The 16090-nt window shown below is 41.1% G+C and overlaps 1 protein-coding gene across 1 annotated transcript in view; it reads left to right on the top strand.

The window, feature by feature from the left end:
* Positions 1–16090, top strand: part of CDK6 (cyclin dependent kinase 6) — a 127586-nt gene that overhangs the window by 92498 nt on the left and 18998 nt on the right. The window contains exon 5 of the mRNA XM_009641816.2: positions 3432–3541. Within this exon, the coding sequence (XP_009640111.1) occupies positions 3432–3541 (110 nt within the window). The remainder of the gene's footprint in view (positions 1–3431; positions 3542–16090) is intronic.

Raw genomic sequence — 16090 nt, 5'->3', positions numbered from 1 at the left:
TCCCTACAGAGCAATCACCATGTGCCATGTTACGTGTGTGTCAGATTTTCAGGAGAGGTGGAATTTAAGTGAAATGTACCAATGCAGGTGGTTGCTTTTTTCATCCTAAAAATGGGACTTTATCAAGCAGCTCTTTATCAAGTGCTCTATCTCTCAGGGAGAGCCTGTCTCACTGGTGGTGTGGCTTACCTAAGCAAAGCATTTTTTCATTCTAAGTCACAACTGTGCTAAAGAGGAAGCGATGATCTAGTTCAGCCTCACCATATCCTGTGTTCAGAATAATTTTCATTTCTACTTATCTTCAAATATTAATGGAATGTCCACAAATATTTTCTTGGTTTCTATGGTAAGAGAGTGTGAAACTCTGTGTCAAAACCACTGCATCATCTGCATCATCCTGTGCTTCTCAGGAGAAGACCCTGACCACTAGAGGAGTCATCTGTGGCATTACTTGTGTGCAAACTGACGTTTGGTACATTTTGATCCCTTTCAGGTACACATTTTGAAAGGCAGACTTGCGTATTACAGAGCGTAAATGTTACTTGGTCACTTCTATAATTACACAGTAATGACAGAGTGTATCAAAACAGCTCAACGCAGATTACTTCCTCTCTGACTATAAAGCAATCGGGCATTTGCTGGAATTTAACTTTGGAAACCTTTTTTTTTAAAGGTTTAAGTTGCCAAATTACTCAGAAGTAAAATCTCCCACTCTCCTGTGTATGCATGCATGGAGCGTAGCAGGGTGCAAATGCTTGGGGAACTGTGCCAATAAGTGGTCACGTGGGAGAAGCAGCTAACACGCTGCACGCTTCCGCAGCCTTCTGAAAACAGCACTGTTCCCCCTGAGCGAGCACCCGGGGACCGGCCACGAGCTGCAATGCCTCTCTCAGGAAAGGAGCAGCTGTCCTGTGCCACGTTTCCCGGGAAAAGGGACTTCAGTCTGGGGCATACATTGTCAGAGGTTTTCAAACTGTCTCACCACCATGCATCCCCCAGTCCTTCGCCTATGAGAGTGCAGAGCCTTAATGCAGCAGGACTGGTGGAACTGGGGAAAATAAAGCACCTTTTCACTCGGTGTGAGAACTGTGTGGATCTCAAACCAGGAATCGTGAGGTTTGGTGGTATTCCCACAGATCAGAGATCGCACAAGCTCTTGCTCCTGACACTGTGCCCAGTCATTGACAAACAGTAATGGGTTGAAATTGTAATACCTAATTTCTCAAAGCAATGTTTCTTCAACAAGCTTTTCCACAAATGTACTGAGAGAATAAAAGCGCAGTTTAGTTGGAGAGGAATATCTGCATCAGGAAAAATATCTATGTGTTTTAGGAGGAATTCTATCTGACTCAGATAGGGCAGCTCCAGTAAAAATCCCTGACCTCCCATTATATTTGTTTTCTTTCCCTGGAGTGAATTTCTGAAGAAACTTTCCTGGGTTTTATAGAGAGAAATATTTTGGAAAAGCATCACTGGTATGGTACCAAATCAGGAACAAGAGAAACGGGGTTAGGTAATGCCCAGCTTCCACAGAGGAATCTGTTTCTGCGGACTGGTATTTGGAAGTCTAGCTTGCCAGTACAGTACTTTGCACTGTGTTACTGAACTGTTTCAAAGACAAATTTTATGAATAGACATCAAAGTGTTTAAGAGGACTGTTAGCAAATATGACCACTTGTGCAAATATCCGTGAACCTCCCTTCAATAGCCATTCAGTAGTTCCAAAGGCTGTCAGGGCATGTAATGATTGTAATAAATGTTGTATTTGCTTTTGTTGCAGCTGGCTTTGACCAGCAAATTCGGCTGATTACTTCCATTGTTATTTTTGCTTAGAAGACAATTATATTGTTATCATTAAAAAACCCCACTCTTCTTACACATTTCTTTGTACTGGTCTTGAAATTCAGAACTCACTATCCTAGTTAACATAATTTTAAAAATTATTTTCATTCTTATCTTTGCACTTGTTTCTTTTCAGTGTTTTTGCTTTGTTTCATGCTCCTCCTGAATGCTGCATCTCCCATCTTCATGTTTGTTGGAGAAACAAACACATAGTTGTTGAGACCCTCCCTGCCCCCAGGTTAATAGTCAGAGGTTTAAATTATAGCAGTCACTAAGAAAATACTGGTATTTGGCTGATGATCATGTGTTGTTACCACTGGATTATAACTCTATTCAGGAGCAGGATACTCCCATGGCTGTGAGATTATATTCTAGCAACATAATAGCTCACACAGGACTCCAAAGAAGCTCCTTGTGTTCTTCTGTAAATATGCTGAAGATACAGTCAGCCTCATCTGTATTTGGTCTACTTGTGGGAAACAAAAGGGTAAATATAAACTGTCCCATCTCTGTTGTGGGTCCAATGTGCAGGACTCATCAAAGTGCATCAATGGAGCAGTGCCAGTAAAATTCCCACTGGATCTCTGCAATATGTTGCGACATGACCACCAGGACAAGAACAGCCTAAAAGCAGACGCTTTGCGTGGCATATGTCCCTGGGAAAGAGCGTATCATTTAGAAATAAATTGTGAGAGAAGCTAGTGCTGGTCTGACCAGCAGCATGTGGGCAGAGGCAGTCACACAACTTTATAGGTCAGGATTCTGCCAAGGATCCCTGTGCCGTGCTGCTTAGCTGACAGCTGGCAGTTTAAGGTGCCTGTGTGTGTGAGGAAACCACAGTGGACAGCACTGAACGCCTTTGGTACGGCACAGCTTTGGGGAGGGCTTGACTTAATCTGTATCCAACCCATAAAAAAATAACTTATAATTTCTTCAGTTTCTTCATAAAGAACGTCTCAGACAGGTCAGATATCTTTGCCCAGGTTGGCCCATACACTTGAGCTAACCCCGTTTCTTTTACAAAAAATAATACATGAACTATGAAGGGCTTAGGACAGACATGGACTACAGGCTCTGATTTGTCCTATGGGTAAACCCACAGTATTCCCTAGCTTATTTGTATCCAGCTTGGCTCTGGTGACTAAATCTAAGGGGTCCAGAAAAGTCGTTTAAGAAAAGGAGGCCTTGTTTAATAGGCAAACATTGGCTCTACGAAGCCTACAGATCCTCACTGGAAAGGGTTTGGGGTCTGTAAGTTGCAAAAGCTTCAAAGAGTTGTTCTGGTAGCGTGCTGTGATGTTGTGATATCACACCAACACTGTACTCTGACGTTGTATTTTTGTTGCAACCTGAATTGCGCTGTTCTTGACAAGAAGTGGCCTCATGTCCCAACTCATCATCACAGCAGCTATCCATACTGAGTTTTTCCATACAGGACCCTTTTCTCTGCACTGGCCAAAGCAGTTTGCCCTAATCTGTGAGATTTTACAGTTTGGATTAAACTAAATAGGAGCTGTTTACACAACATTTCTAAGGTTGTAATTCTGTAGCTAAGTGTGCTCACTCTTGTGTTCCTTTTTGTTTTACAGGTTGTTACTTTGTGGTATAGAGCTCCTGAAGTTTTGCTTCAGTCCAGCTATGCAACACCAGTGGATCTTTGGAGTGTTGGCTGCATATTTGCAGAAATGTTCCGTCGAAAGTAAGTTTTATTTTCTCCATGTTTTTCATTTGAAATTTGAAAAAATGTGCAGTAATGTCTGGTACAACACTCTGGATCACATTTTTATTGGAAAGGCCTGATAGGATGTTTTATTTGCAGTGCAAAATGGAAATATCTATTTTGAATTCATACTTGTTGCCAGCTTGGAGTCTTTCTTTTTTGAAGGGATTCTGCCTCAGCTCTTAGTAAAGCCTGTATGAGCACCATTGTGTTCCTGTTACACCTGAATCCAAATGCAGATAAGAGTGGGCTAGAGTGGCTGTTGATCAATTTGAGTAAAGCTGGATTCTGGAAAGGATTTACCCTGAGGAAGGCAGGGCATGGTGTGGTCAGCAGAGTCTTGCTTTGGAGTTTGTGCATTGGAGCATCAGGTCTTTGCTCATAGTCCCCTCTTGGCATATTTGAGATCTCAGAAGTCACTGTAAAGTAGATTTCTAGAGGTAGGAAACAGAAGTAGGATTTTTTTTAAGAATAAGCTATTTAGCCTGAGTGCAGGGTAACAGAGGTGTTAAATGTAGTCCAAAAAACCCCAGATGAAAGACTTTTTTTTTGCCTGATTCAATTGAATTGGCTATCAGAACTGTCTTGCTACAAAATATTACAGCTGGATGCAGATGAGTTGTGAATGTGAGTGGAACACTTGTGTACTGGTCTTTCCTCATGGAAGGACACTAATATGGAGGTTGTACCATGTAGGGTGTGGAGAGGAACAAACCTCCAAGAACCTTAACAAAGTAAATCTGTCTCAATATTAACCCAATCACATGCATTTTGGTTGAGCTTGCTGCAAAAAGTGCATGTTGTCATCACCTGGGCAATCTCCGTGTAGAAATTGTATAGCATTCTGTAACACCCACTGTGAAATCAAAGAATATACATAAAGAAAATGTAAAAGAAAATTATATACTCGGTGGCCTAAAACACAGTATAATTTAAAAGGAGAAGCCATAGAAGCAAGAGCATTGAGAAACAACTATTTAATTTATACAATGTGAAGTTCAAAATACTAATCAAAGTCTTGCAAAATAACTTTGGGATTCTACTACTTATTAATGTTAGTATATGGAAAAGTCATTTTTCTTGGGCTTCTTGCCTGGTCAAATGGCCTGGGTAGAATTATTATACTCCACCCTCTCTGTCTCTGACTCAGAAATGAGGTCAGAAAATGAGAGAAAAAAAGAATGTGGATTTTAGGAGTATCAATTAAACCCTCCATTGCAAACTTTTAAAAATTTAGTCTTATGCCATATACTGCCAGGTTCACAATAGCATTAAGCCATTGATATTTTCTCTGATTTAAATAGCAGGAGTCAACAACTTCATTTTAGTATTTGCAATAAGAGTGATACAGGACAAGCAACTGAACACAGAACTTTTATTACATGCTCAAAGCTCCCTTTTTTTCTCATTTAATTTGCAGTATTCTGACAGATAAGAAATATTGCTATATACAAGCACGACCAGTTTATTTTTATTTTTCCTTTTATGATGTATGAGCCTCACTGAGTCTCCAAATCCACCACAGTAAATTAAATCAGGGACAGTTAAATTTTCTACTTGTTTACAAATGCAATTACATTAATATTACAAAATCAGAGAATTTTTTTTTTAATGGAAATGAGATCTGATTTGAAGCAGAGTTTGATAAAGCCAGGACTTCTATTATTCTTGCCAAATGCAGGGTCAGTCTGACATTCTCAGTCCTAAATTTGGGACACTGTCAAAAGCTGTAGAGATCAGGAATCTGCCAAGTCTGTATGTACTATGTTGTTTCATTGGAAACAATATGACTTTCACATACTTCAGTATACAAGCATGATTTGGAAGACTAATCTCAAGGCTCATTGCCATAAAGCTAGAATGAACAGCACCGAATCCTATCTCCATGGACTGTTGTATTGGGTTAATGTTGCAATACTCTCTGTATGATATATGTTGTCTTTCTGATTGTCCTGATGGATTGCAAAAGAAAACCCATGTTACTGTGACCTTGGTAGCAATAAACTGTAAAATTTTGCAAACCCCATGGATTATTTCCAAAAGATTGAATAAACCCAACAGCTATTTCTGCTGGAAAATGGTAGTGCCCTTGGGTAATCACCGATCTGCATTTCCACTGGTGTTGGTAGGATAAGAGTACAAGAATGCAGCTAAAGCTTAGAAGTAGGTGTTGGTTTGACATTAAGACACCCTTTTCTTTCAACTGTCTTACTGGGCTCTCTTTTGCTTTCTCTTTGAAAGATTTTAAAGCTCTGTCATTTTTAAGAAAGCTACCGAGACTCTCTTTATACCATGGAGACTTCACTGGAACACGTTTCAAAATAAAACACTACACAGCATCACAAAACATATCGGAATCCTGTTTATGCCAAGAAGACACCTGATGGTTTGAGTTTGCTAGAACATAGTTTTGTAGGCTGTTACAAACACAGTCAGGGTGCTGTAAGTTTGGACAAGTGCAGGAGAGAGGTGAGTTCTGTATGCATGGTCCAGTCCCTATGTTACAGATTGCTATGTCTCTAAGTGGAAGTCATGTCATTTAATTTAAATCACCCTTAATCCCAAACAGTTCAAGACAAATGCAAACAAAGCATTTGTTTAAGAAATAGATCGGAAATAGACAAAAGTGTGTAAAGGAATTCATAGGCACAAAAAATAATAAAATAAATATATCTCTGTCTAGATACACCTAGAGTAAATTTGAACATTTCTCTCATCTTGGCTGATTCAGCTAAACAAACAACACTTCTCAGCAGAGGACTCTGGTCCTCCTGCAACCTGAGGTTTGTATAAAGCCATAGCTATATTTAAAACATGCACATTTTAATTATGGTGCAGATTTGTAGGCTTCTGCATATGTGAATGCACAAAGGTTGTATCCTGAACCCCCTCGCACAGATTCCCGAGGATCCTACTCTACTTATAGATCAGCAATAAATTGCTCAGTAGTCAGGTGTATGTGTTATGTATGCAGAAACTATTCTGCTTTGTGCACCTTTTTCTGTCCATGTGCACTGCTGATGAAAGCACCCCCAAATAAAGCATTACTTGAAAATTTCCTTACATGGTAGTTTCAGTTCTTAAATCTCCTGTCTAATTAAGTAGGCTGCAGTGACTTCTAGATACATTTGGATGGACTGTCCTTATCTAATGAAAGCATAAATGTATTTGTCACAGTAACTGTTTTCTTTGTCATTTAAAAGCTATGGTGCATTGATAATAATAACCAGTAAGGAAAATTGTAAGGTATGCTATGGCCCATATCACAGAATCCTTCAGAGATACAGCTGGCAGGACTAACAGGGACCTGATGGCATGGGGGCATCCTTTGATGCAGCAAGAAGATTAGCTGCTCTTTTTTTGTTGTTGTTTAGGTAAAAATAAGGATTACTTACTTATAAAACGATGTCACTCTGAGGCTGAGCATTTTCCTGGTCAGTAGGAAAGGGCCTTGTACCTCCTACTCAGTGAACAACTCATGAAATAGAAAGGCAAACATGGGAGTAGCATCCACTTCTCTCTGGATACGTGAAACTCTTCCAGCTGGCTCAAGGACTGGGGGCGGCTCCAAAGCAGGAAGCCATGACCAGTGTTTTAAGGAAGAAGGGACTGTCTCTGTTCCTGCTTGGATTAGGTAATACTTAATCAAGGTGAATGAGTGTGAGAGGGGAAGAAGACTAGAATCTGAATCTGGGTGAAATGGCCAATAAAAGAAAGCAGGGATCAGCAGCCTTGGACTCTCTCCTGAGTAGGCAGTCTTAACAAAAATATGTTAAAATATTTAAATGCTTAGTTCTTAGTGCATCTATACATGCTCAGTCTTCAAAACCACACTCCTACATGATTTCAATCCTGTACAGACTAGGGTGTTAGTAGGTGTGTATGTGGGACTAATGAGTCAGATATCTATATAATAATTCCAGCTAGGCAAGTTTAACTATAATATTGCACAAGCAACTGAGTTTGTCTTCCTTTGTAGTAAAAATATCAGAAAAGACCATCAGGTTTTGTAGCCGATGTTACATTCACAGCAAGTCAAGGTGAAGAAGTCATACATTTCAGGGTGTCCACTGCTGTTACTGCATGTGCAATCTTCACAAACATCATAGGTGCCAATTCAAACCTAAAACCTTGAAGGACAGTCCTCTTGCAGAAACCTTTTCCACCTCCCCAAACCAAAACAGTATTATCTCAGTGCCTCAAGCTTCATCCAGCCGAGAGGGAGATTTTATTCCTTGCACACAGACTCCTTACTGAGACTGTTCATGCACCAGCTCCATGGTGTTTTAATCACCTGCTGTTGGTAAGATCATCAGTCCCAGGATTTCATAAGCCACAAGGTTGGCACAAATAGAATCATAGAATCATAGAACCATTTAGGTTGGAAAAGAACTCCAAGATCATCAAGTCCAACCATTAACCTAACACGGCCAACAACACCACTAAACCATGGCCCTAAGCACCACATCTACACATCTTTTAAATACCTCCAGAGATGGGGACTCAACCACTTCCATCAGAAGCCTCTTCCAATGCTTGACAACCCTTTCGGTGAAGAAATTTTTCCTAATGTCCAGTCTAAACCTGCCTTGGCACACCTTGAGGCCATTTCCTCTTGTCCCATTACTTGGGAGAAGAGGCCGATCCCCACCTCGCTACACCCTCCTGTCAGGCAGTTGTAGAGGGCGATAAGGTCTCCCCTCAGCCTCCTCTTCTCCAGGCTAAACAACCCCAGTTCCCTCAGCTGCTCCTCACAGGTCTTGTGCTCCAGACCCCTGACCAGCTTCATTGCCCTTCTTTGAACATGCTCCAGCACAAATAGCATGAGGTTATTATTTATTCATTTCTAAATATTAAATCATGTTTTTAGCAGTTGACTCATTTTTCAGCTTAGTCTGCCAGCTCCTAATATATGAGAGACACTTATTGCATTACCAACCATGCCTGAAAATTGTAGCAAGAAATAAGAGATGTGTGACTCTACTAAAATACCTATGATGGGACAAGTTCCCTGGTGGGTACAAACAATGGACATAGGAAAACAAACTGTGGGCATATAAGTCATCTTTCAATGATGGAAATTTGTCCAATTAGAGGAGTTACATCATTGTGTGTAGAAAAGCCATGAGCCCAGGACTTTGTTGCTCTAGGTAATGTATACGGAGGTGGTAAAATGAAAGCTTAGAGCCTTGTCTGGTGGTCAGGCTGCAATGTGAGCACTGGATTTAGGACCTACAGGCTGCCTTTAATCATAAAACATTTAACAGGTTTAAAAAAACTAGCAATACACACATATTCATTCTGAGATAGTGTCTTACATTATAGAGTAATTGTAAAGCATCTTTCACACTAAAATATAGTAAATCTTTATTCTCCTTTCCAAACACACCATAGGTTATTAGTAGAGTTTGAAATGCAGCCGTCAGATCCATTGCATGTACTTTTTCTGTGTTGACTCCAGAACCAGGTGGTGGGAAGGTCTGTGGAAGGAGACACCGGGTGCCCACCTGCCCCTGGATTCCACCTCTACTTGTGAGCAAAAGAAGAGCAGTTGGCTCTGCAGCTTTAGTTTCAGTTAACGCTTTGTGGGATAAATATGGTCAAGTGTTTGCAGAAGAAAATAGCCAAGTGTAACAGGAACACCTGTTTTCAAGCTGTCTGCAAAAGCTGAAGCTGGATAGGAAAGTTTGAACTCCTATCACTGAGTGAAAAGAGTAACTCTTTTTAGCCGGATCATGCAGTAAACTCTTGGCTTCACTGAAGTCATTGTGGAAATTAACCCTGACTTCAAAGGGAATTGTAACCTCTCTAGGAACAATTCAGTGCAGCAAAGTGGCACAAAGAGTGGCGGAGCCAATCTCTGTTATTGTGTATAATACAGCACTTAGCTGGAGTGATCTCTCTGAGAGACGGTGTTGCAAACTGCCGAGGAGGAGAGGGTATTGCATAGTGTTGTCCCAGCTTCCATTCCTTGCGCTTCTTTCAGTGATCCTGTACAAGCTTTCAGTTGTCTTATCTGTGAAATAAACCTCAACGGGTAAGTCCCCAGGACTGTGAGACTTCTCATTCAAAAAAAAAGGATTGCAATGTACATGGGAGAAATGAAGAATTGTCAGTTGAAAAGCTGAGGCTGGAATTCGCAGTGCCTCTCTTCTGGTCTTCGTGAGGCTGTGTAGCACAAGCAAAAGAGTGTGTTCAAGCTAATCTGCAAGAATTTAAGCCACTCTGCTAGTACGATTGTTGCTATCTGTCTGCTAAAATATCACACAGACACATACACACAAAGGTAGCTTCAAAGGATATCAGGCCATGAGTATGTGAGCCACTGTATGCATGTCCTTATCCAGAGGAGGAGGTACCTACTCCCATTTGTTACCAGTAGGCAACAAAGTGATAATTCATAACAGAGCCTGCAGGTTCTCTGGTGCTTCGAATGGGACAGACAGCTTTTATCTCGGAAGAGATCTGCAGTCCAGTTCATCCTTGAGCCTGTTCTTCTAACTAGCATCAGTTTCATCATGCGCTCATTTGGTCTGAATTAGCTGCTCCTATAGGTGCTAATCTCTAACAGATGTAGTCTTCTGAATAAATTAGGTATACATCTGGCAACGTATGTTCAACAGCAGAACCACAGGTTCTCAACTGCCTAAGCATGTTCTTCATCTGGAGAATGAAGTAGAGAGGACAGTGGGCTTTGGGGAAAGTGATTCACAGAAACTCTGCTATTGCAGGGAATTGCTTGGAAATTTGAAGTACTGTGTCCTCTACTCCAGACATATCCCAGGTCAGTCACTCCTTGGGATGAGTGGCTTTGCTGTTGAATGGTCTTGAGGAACAGACAATGAATCCATAACTTTGCGAATGCATACCTGACAGGAGGATTTATTTGTACTAAGTGACCCTCAACTTCAAATTAAGTAACAGTATGTCATCACTTAAAAATGTTTTCCATTAATATTGTTCATTTATCCAAAGCATTGAGGGAGTGGAAACATTTGTTTAAAGCCTGTAATCAACAGTAAAGTATCCTATACTGGAACATCAGCAGCAAAATACTATGCAACTTAATATGGAGCTTGTCTAAGTACAGTACATGTTCTTGCCATAGCCCAAGTGCATCAGTGCCGGCAAAGATGTGACTGAAGATACTTTGGTTTGAACAGGGCCAGAAGAGAGAGACCACACATTCATATAGCACGCCATAAATGAAACTCTGTCTCAGACTGAAATCAGTGGATAAACTTAGCAAGATTCATGCAGGGTAGGAAAACCTGGAAAAATCACCAGGATTTCCATAGGGAAGGATTATATTCCTTGTCTTTTTAAAATGATCTTTTTTAAGAGTTGTTTTGCATGCTGTTGTGAATTGTCACCAAACTGGGTTTTTAACTTCTTGCTACGTGTATGGATATTGCAGATGAGATCCTGGTCATACTGAACACAGGAGAAAAAAGGCAACCCTGACTGACAGTAGAGACTCTAAAGATAATGAAGAGACTAAAATATGAATACTGCCATGTAAGGGATTGTGAGGCATACTTCTGTGACACTGCTTTGTCTCATTTCAGATGCATTTTAATTCTTTGTCAGTTATTTTCCTGCGCTTCAGCATAGCTGATCATTTAGTCCTCACTGTTTTAAGCGGGCACTGTAGCTATGCAGCAGTAGGAATGTTTTGCTTTGCCTACTAGATCCTGTGTTTCTCCAAACGGTAAAGTTTCTACCTTTTTTTCAGCTCTTAGCTTAACCTTCCCTTTTTGTGCTCTGTTCTCTAATTTTCAATACATTTCTGAAATGCCTTTCAAAAGCAGAGAGAGGAGAGAGCTGTAATGTATTTTCAAATCTTATTTATGTTGGAAAGAGGAGAGAAATAGAGGGAGCAGAAGAGGAATCAGTGAAAACAACAAAAAAAAATTATGTATAACTGGGAGGGAAGGTATAATAAAACCAAGACAGTAGAGACATCTAGGCAAAAAGCAACTGAGCATGAATGCTGCTTATAAGTTGGGTCTTCTGTATAAACTGGCAAACCTTTTAAATGTGGTTTAAGAGAGAACTGTTCTCTTTATCATGCAGCAATTTTAAACACAGACTTTGCAATCATATTATCTGGTGTTTTCCAGTGAACCTTAAACCAACATATCTAGAGGACCAAGAGCTCAAAAGTGTAATCATTCACTTGTCTGCTTGCTCGCAGTTAGATTTTGGTAGCAGGAAAATTAAAACAACAACTTTTTTTTTTCCTTTTCTGTTTTGTCTTTATTTTAACAAGCAAAGGTAGATGTTGCAGCTTAGAACTGTAAAAGCTACACAGCTTGATTTGCAACCTTTGAACCAAGGTACTGTACAGTTCTGGCCTGAGTTGCTTTTTGCCATTTTTGGAAATTATCTTGTTTTGTTACAAGAATGATTTAAGTTGTAAGTGCCATAAAAGTTCACCACAGTCCAGACCAACTGTACTGGGAGAAGGTTCATTCCTTGGAAAGATCTTGTCAGCATTCAAAATTCTGTGCTTTGCACTTTTCCTCCTTTATTCTTCTGCCATTCATGTGCATATGGGTGTGTGGGAGGCTGATGGTTTTTCCAAACCAGACCTAATAAAATAGGATTTTTTCTTCCTACCCAGATAAGTGGCCAGCCTATTACAAAGATTATTTTCAAGCATTTTTCAAATTAAATGGACCCAAGCCGCAATTTAGCTTAGTGACCTTAGTGATCTGGTGAACAACAATGACATTTTGCTTCAAACTTAACTAACAAAGGCAGGCAGAAGACTGCACTTGTTCGTGTTATTCCAGTTTTCAGATAAGCGGGATTGTTTTCTGTTTAATCTGACCTCTGGGGCAGAACTCCCATTGGCTTTGGGCAGAGGACGAACGCATATTAATGGAGAGAAGGGCAAACAGTCAGAATAATACCACTCGTTATCGAGTATGAAATAGATGTGAGTTTCCAAGACAGCATCACCCCATTAAAAGTAAAATACCTTGTTGGCTTTTAGCTCACATTTTCCCTCCAGCCTTTTCTAGCTGATATCTTTCTAAGTGTCTACAGTTGGGCTGATTGATAGCCGTTAGTCAAATCCAGTAACTGTATCGGTCTGTGGTTGGAGATGAGTGGTAAGTGAGTGCCAGGCCATTCACTTGTGGTTTTCCTTCTAGTTTCCAGCTGTGCCAGACTTTCAGTCAGAGGAATAGATCTGTTGGTAAGGGAAACCGTTGATAAACCATAGAAACCAAAAACTGTCACTACCCATGACAAAAAACAGAAGGGAACCTTGAGGCAGGGGTAAGAAGACCCGCAGAAACGGCATTAGCTGACCAAGTTTAATTTGACTGTTAATTTCAGGTGTGGGGTCATGTCAGGCCAGGCAGTGGCCAAGGGACCAGGGCCAGGTGGCTCTGGGCTGACAGCCGGCAGCCGCACACAGATCAAGCCCAGCAGGAGCTCACAAGAGAGCTCTTCCCCTGGAAGCTTCCCATAGCTTCTTCGTGTGCAGGTGGCACGGCACTAGTCTGAAATCCCCCTGAACACGTCATCTTTAAAAAAATATAAATTCCTTAAAGGAGCAATATTACGTTCTGTGACAATCTGAATTAGCCTGGTCAGAGGTCAGAGGAAAAGACCTTGTGGCTAGGAGAAAGACCACAACATGTCAGTCATGATGTGCATGTTTGTTAATACCATCCTTGGTATTAACATCGTAGGATTTGTAATGGATATTTGGAAATGCAGCTGGCAGCAGAAACGCCTGGGTCCCTTATGCCGAGCAGTGCTCGGCACGGCTGCCGGCTAGTTGATGTGAAGATGCACCACCTTCATGTCTTCTGGAGCCTCTCAAAGACAAGTTCATTCCTGGGATAAGCCAGAGCAGCCCAAGGGCTGCTTTGATGGTGTCCCCAGCTGCCGATAGCTTTCAGTGGTCGCTCCACCAGCCAGAGAACAGCAGAGAAGCAGAGCAATGTTCCCCATGCCCCTTCCTCTCCAACCCGGAGAGGGATAGCCAGCTGTACGCTGCCCAAAGACTTTCCTTTTGAAAGGGACCCCTGGCTCTTTTGCACAGCTTCCCTCTTCAGGAACTTGGCTGAGAGAGGCTTTGCTTTTTGCCTAGAGTTTGGCCGGGGGAAGCTCTGTGTACTTTTGTTTGACTAGTAATAGAACTAAACATTGTTTTTATTTACTTTTCTCTTTCATGAGAAAATGGCTACAAAAAAGGTATTTAAACTCCAAATGGGTGTATGGGATCCTTTCCTGGACACCGGTACACTCTGGAGAGGGGGGAGAAAGACTAGATTTTAACTGTGGCTCACGTTACTGAGCTCCCAAGTGTAAGGGGTTTTTTCCAAATTGAGTGTCTAGTCAGAAATTTTGATCTGGGCAGCTTTACTGAGTTTTCTGTATTTGATTGTCCAGAAAAGAAATCTAATAATTAGCTACCATTGGTCAGTCATAAAAACAGTATGCAATACTTCAGAAGTATATAGGACAGATCTGTCTCGCATTTGTGTCTTTTCTTTTCAACAGCTTTGCACTAGCACTTCTCCATATGTAGGTGCTCACCAAAGCTGTTGGATGTTCTTCACATCTAAAAAACTTCGTAGATCTGCATGAGAGAAGTGGAAAGTGCACCTAAAGGAACAGACGACAGCAGGAGTTTAAAAACAGCTAAGGACAGCAGAGCAAAACATAACAGCTTTCTGAAACATTGTACTACTTTGTACCAAGTAAATAATTGGTGGTGAGAGGAGAGCTCAAAATGTCACAGAGAAATATTTAGATTTCTGGAAAACTATTCCTCCAAGGGAACCACAGTGCCCAGAGGCAGCTCCCCGCTGCCTTTGTGGAAAAGCTTACCTACGCCGCAGGGTTCAGACCACTGCAGAGAACTTGCCAGCTGGTCTGGGAGTGCGTGTTTTGGCTGGAGTTGCAGATGTCAAAGACCTAGATAGAGTCCTAGTTTGGGGAGGAAGGGAGGTGGCCACAGCCTCTCCTGCATGTGCATGCTGACTGCCACAGAGCAGCACATGTGGTACCCACACGCAGCTGAAGCTGCCTTTGCCATCAGTCCTCAGGTTGTGTACTAAAAAATAGAGAAGAGGCATGGGCTGATACAGCTCACACTAGTTCCTGTCCCTTGTTCCTTTGAAGCCACAGTTCGCCTTGTGATATGAATACACGTGTTGTTGCCTTGCTTCTAATTTTTGTTTGCACAGTGCCTGTGGCACTGCCATTGCATTTGCTTGCGTGCTCTGCTTGACTTACCGACATGCTGGCCCTGTACAAATGAGTCCGTGTGAGAGACAGCCACCGTGGTACGCTGACTCTGCTAGAGACAGAGCCAGGATCTGACAAGTCGAGAGCTCTTGATGTCAGCATGTGACATGCCTGGCTGCCCTCTTATGCTGGCGGCATGCTTCATTTTGCAGTCTTTGAGGAAACGGCAGTCAGGCTATGCATAGTCAAACCATATGACTTCTTCCAGAAAATCATGCATAATGTGCTCTGCTTTCCTTTTATAGATGCACTGAACACATACTGTCCAGAAGCAACTCTAAGACAATCTCTGATGCAGTATTACTTCTTTTTCTTAAATATTCTCCATATTCATATCTTCTCTCCTAATGTATGCAGGTTTGTCAGTAATAAGTGCTTATGGAATATAGACATTTGTCAAATAAGAATTTTATCCAAGGGTTTACTTCATTTCCACTCATTTATTCTACTGAGCTGGAGTAAATTGGCACAAAGATTCCGTTACTATTGATTTTGACTGAGTCTGAATCAGTTGCCTAAAGATAAATGACTCAATCAGCTATATCATCCAGAATTTGACCAACTATAGTGAATTATCAGATCATTTTTATTAGATTATGCCCATGAAACAGGTTATATTATTATGTCAGTACAGCATACACACTGTTCTATACAACTGAATAATTTTTTAAGTGCGCTTTATATCTAAATAATTGGAGTGCAAGCTTTCAGCATGTCAAGAAGTATACGTAGCAAGGGATTTTTCAGTTATGTTATGTTCCTATCTGTAGCTGTTAAATTAAGCCTGTTTGGCAGTGACGATTCGTACAGTGCTGCCGTAAGAATGAAGATACTCAATTACATTTAGATCTCATCAGACCATTAGCAATGTAAAAGTATATGTACAAAGTTAGAACTGTATCCTAGCTGGGCATCCTACCCACTGAGGCACAGAAACAGGCTTGCTTACTTCTCCTCTGCCTTGCAATCAGTTTTCCTCTTCTGGAAAGTAATTGCAAAAGGAGAGGTAGGTGTTGCTCATCTCCTAAATCTTTTAAGAGTTTGATGGTGAGGGCACTTTGCTGGAAAGTGCTAGCGGAGTTTAAAAAGGGCCCAGACTTTTTGGTAAACTCTCAATTTTTGGCAAACACTCCAGCCACAACTGTATGGAAAGCAAGGCATAAAATGGCTTACCATGGAAGGAAGCTTTTACTCCATTTTTCTCTTACTCCAGAAGAGGATTGTGGTTTTTTAATTCTGAGCAAATCAGATTTT

This window comes from Egretta garzetta, unplaced genomic scaffold (assembly GCF_000687185.1).
Source record: "Egretta garzetta isolate BGI_Z169 unplaced genomic scaffold, ASM68718v1 scaffold30, whole genome shotgun sequence".
In the NCBI taxonomy this organism is placed as follows: Eukaryota; Metazoa; Chordata; class Aves; order Pelecaniformes; family Ardeidae; genus Egretta; species Egretta garzetta.
The sequence above is the reverse complement of the archived record's forward strand: the minus strand, read 5'-3'. Positions and strand labels throughout refer to the sequence as shown.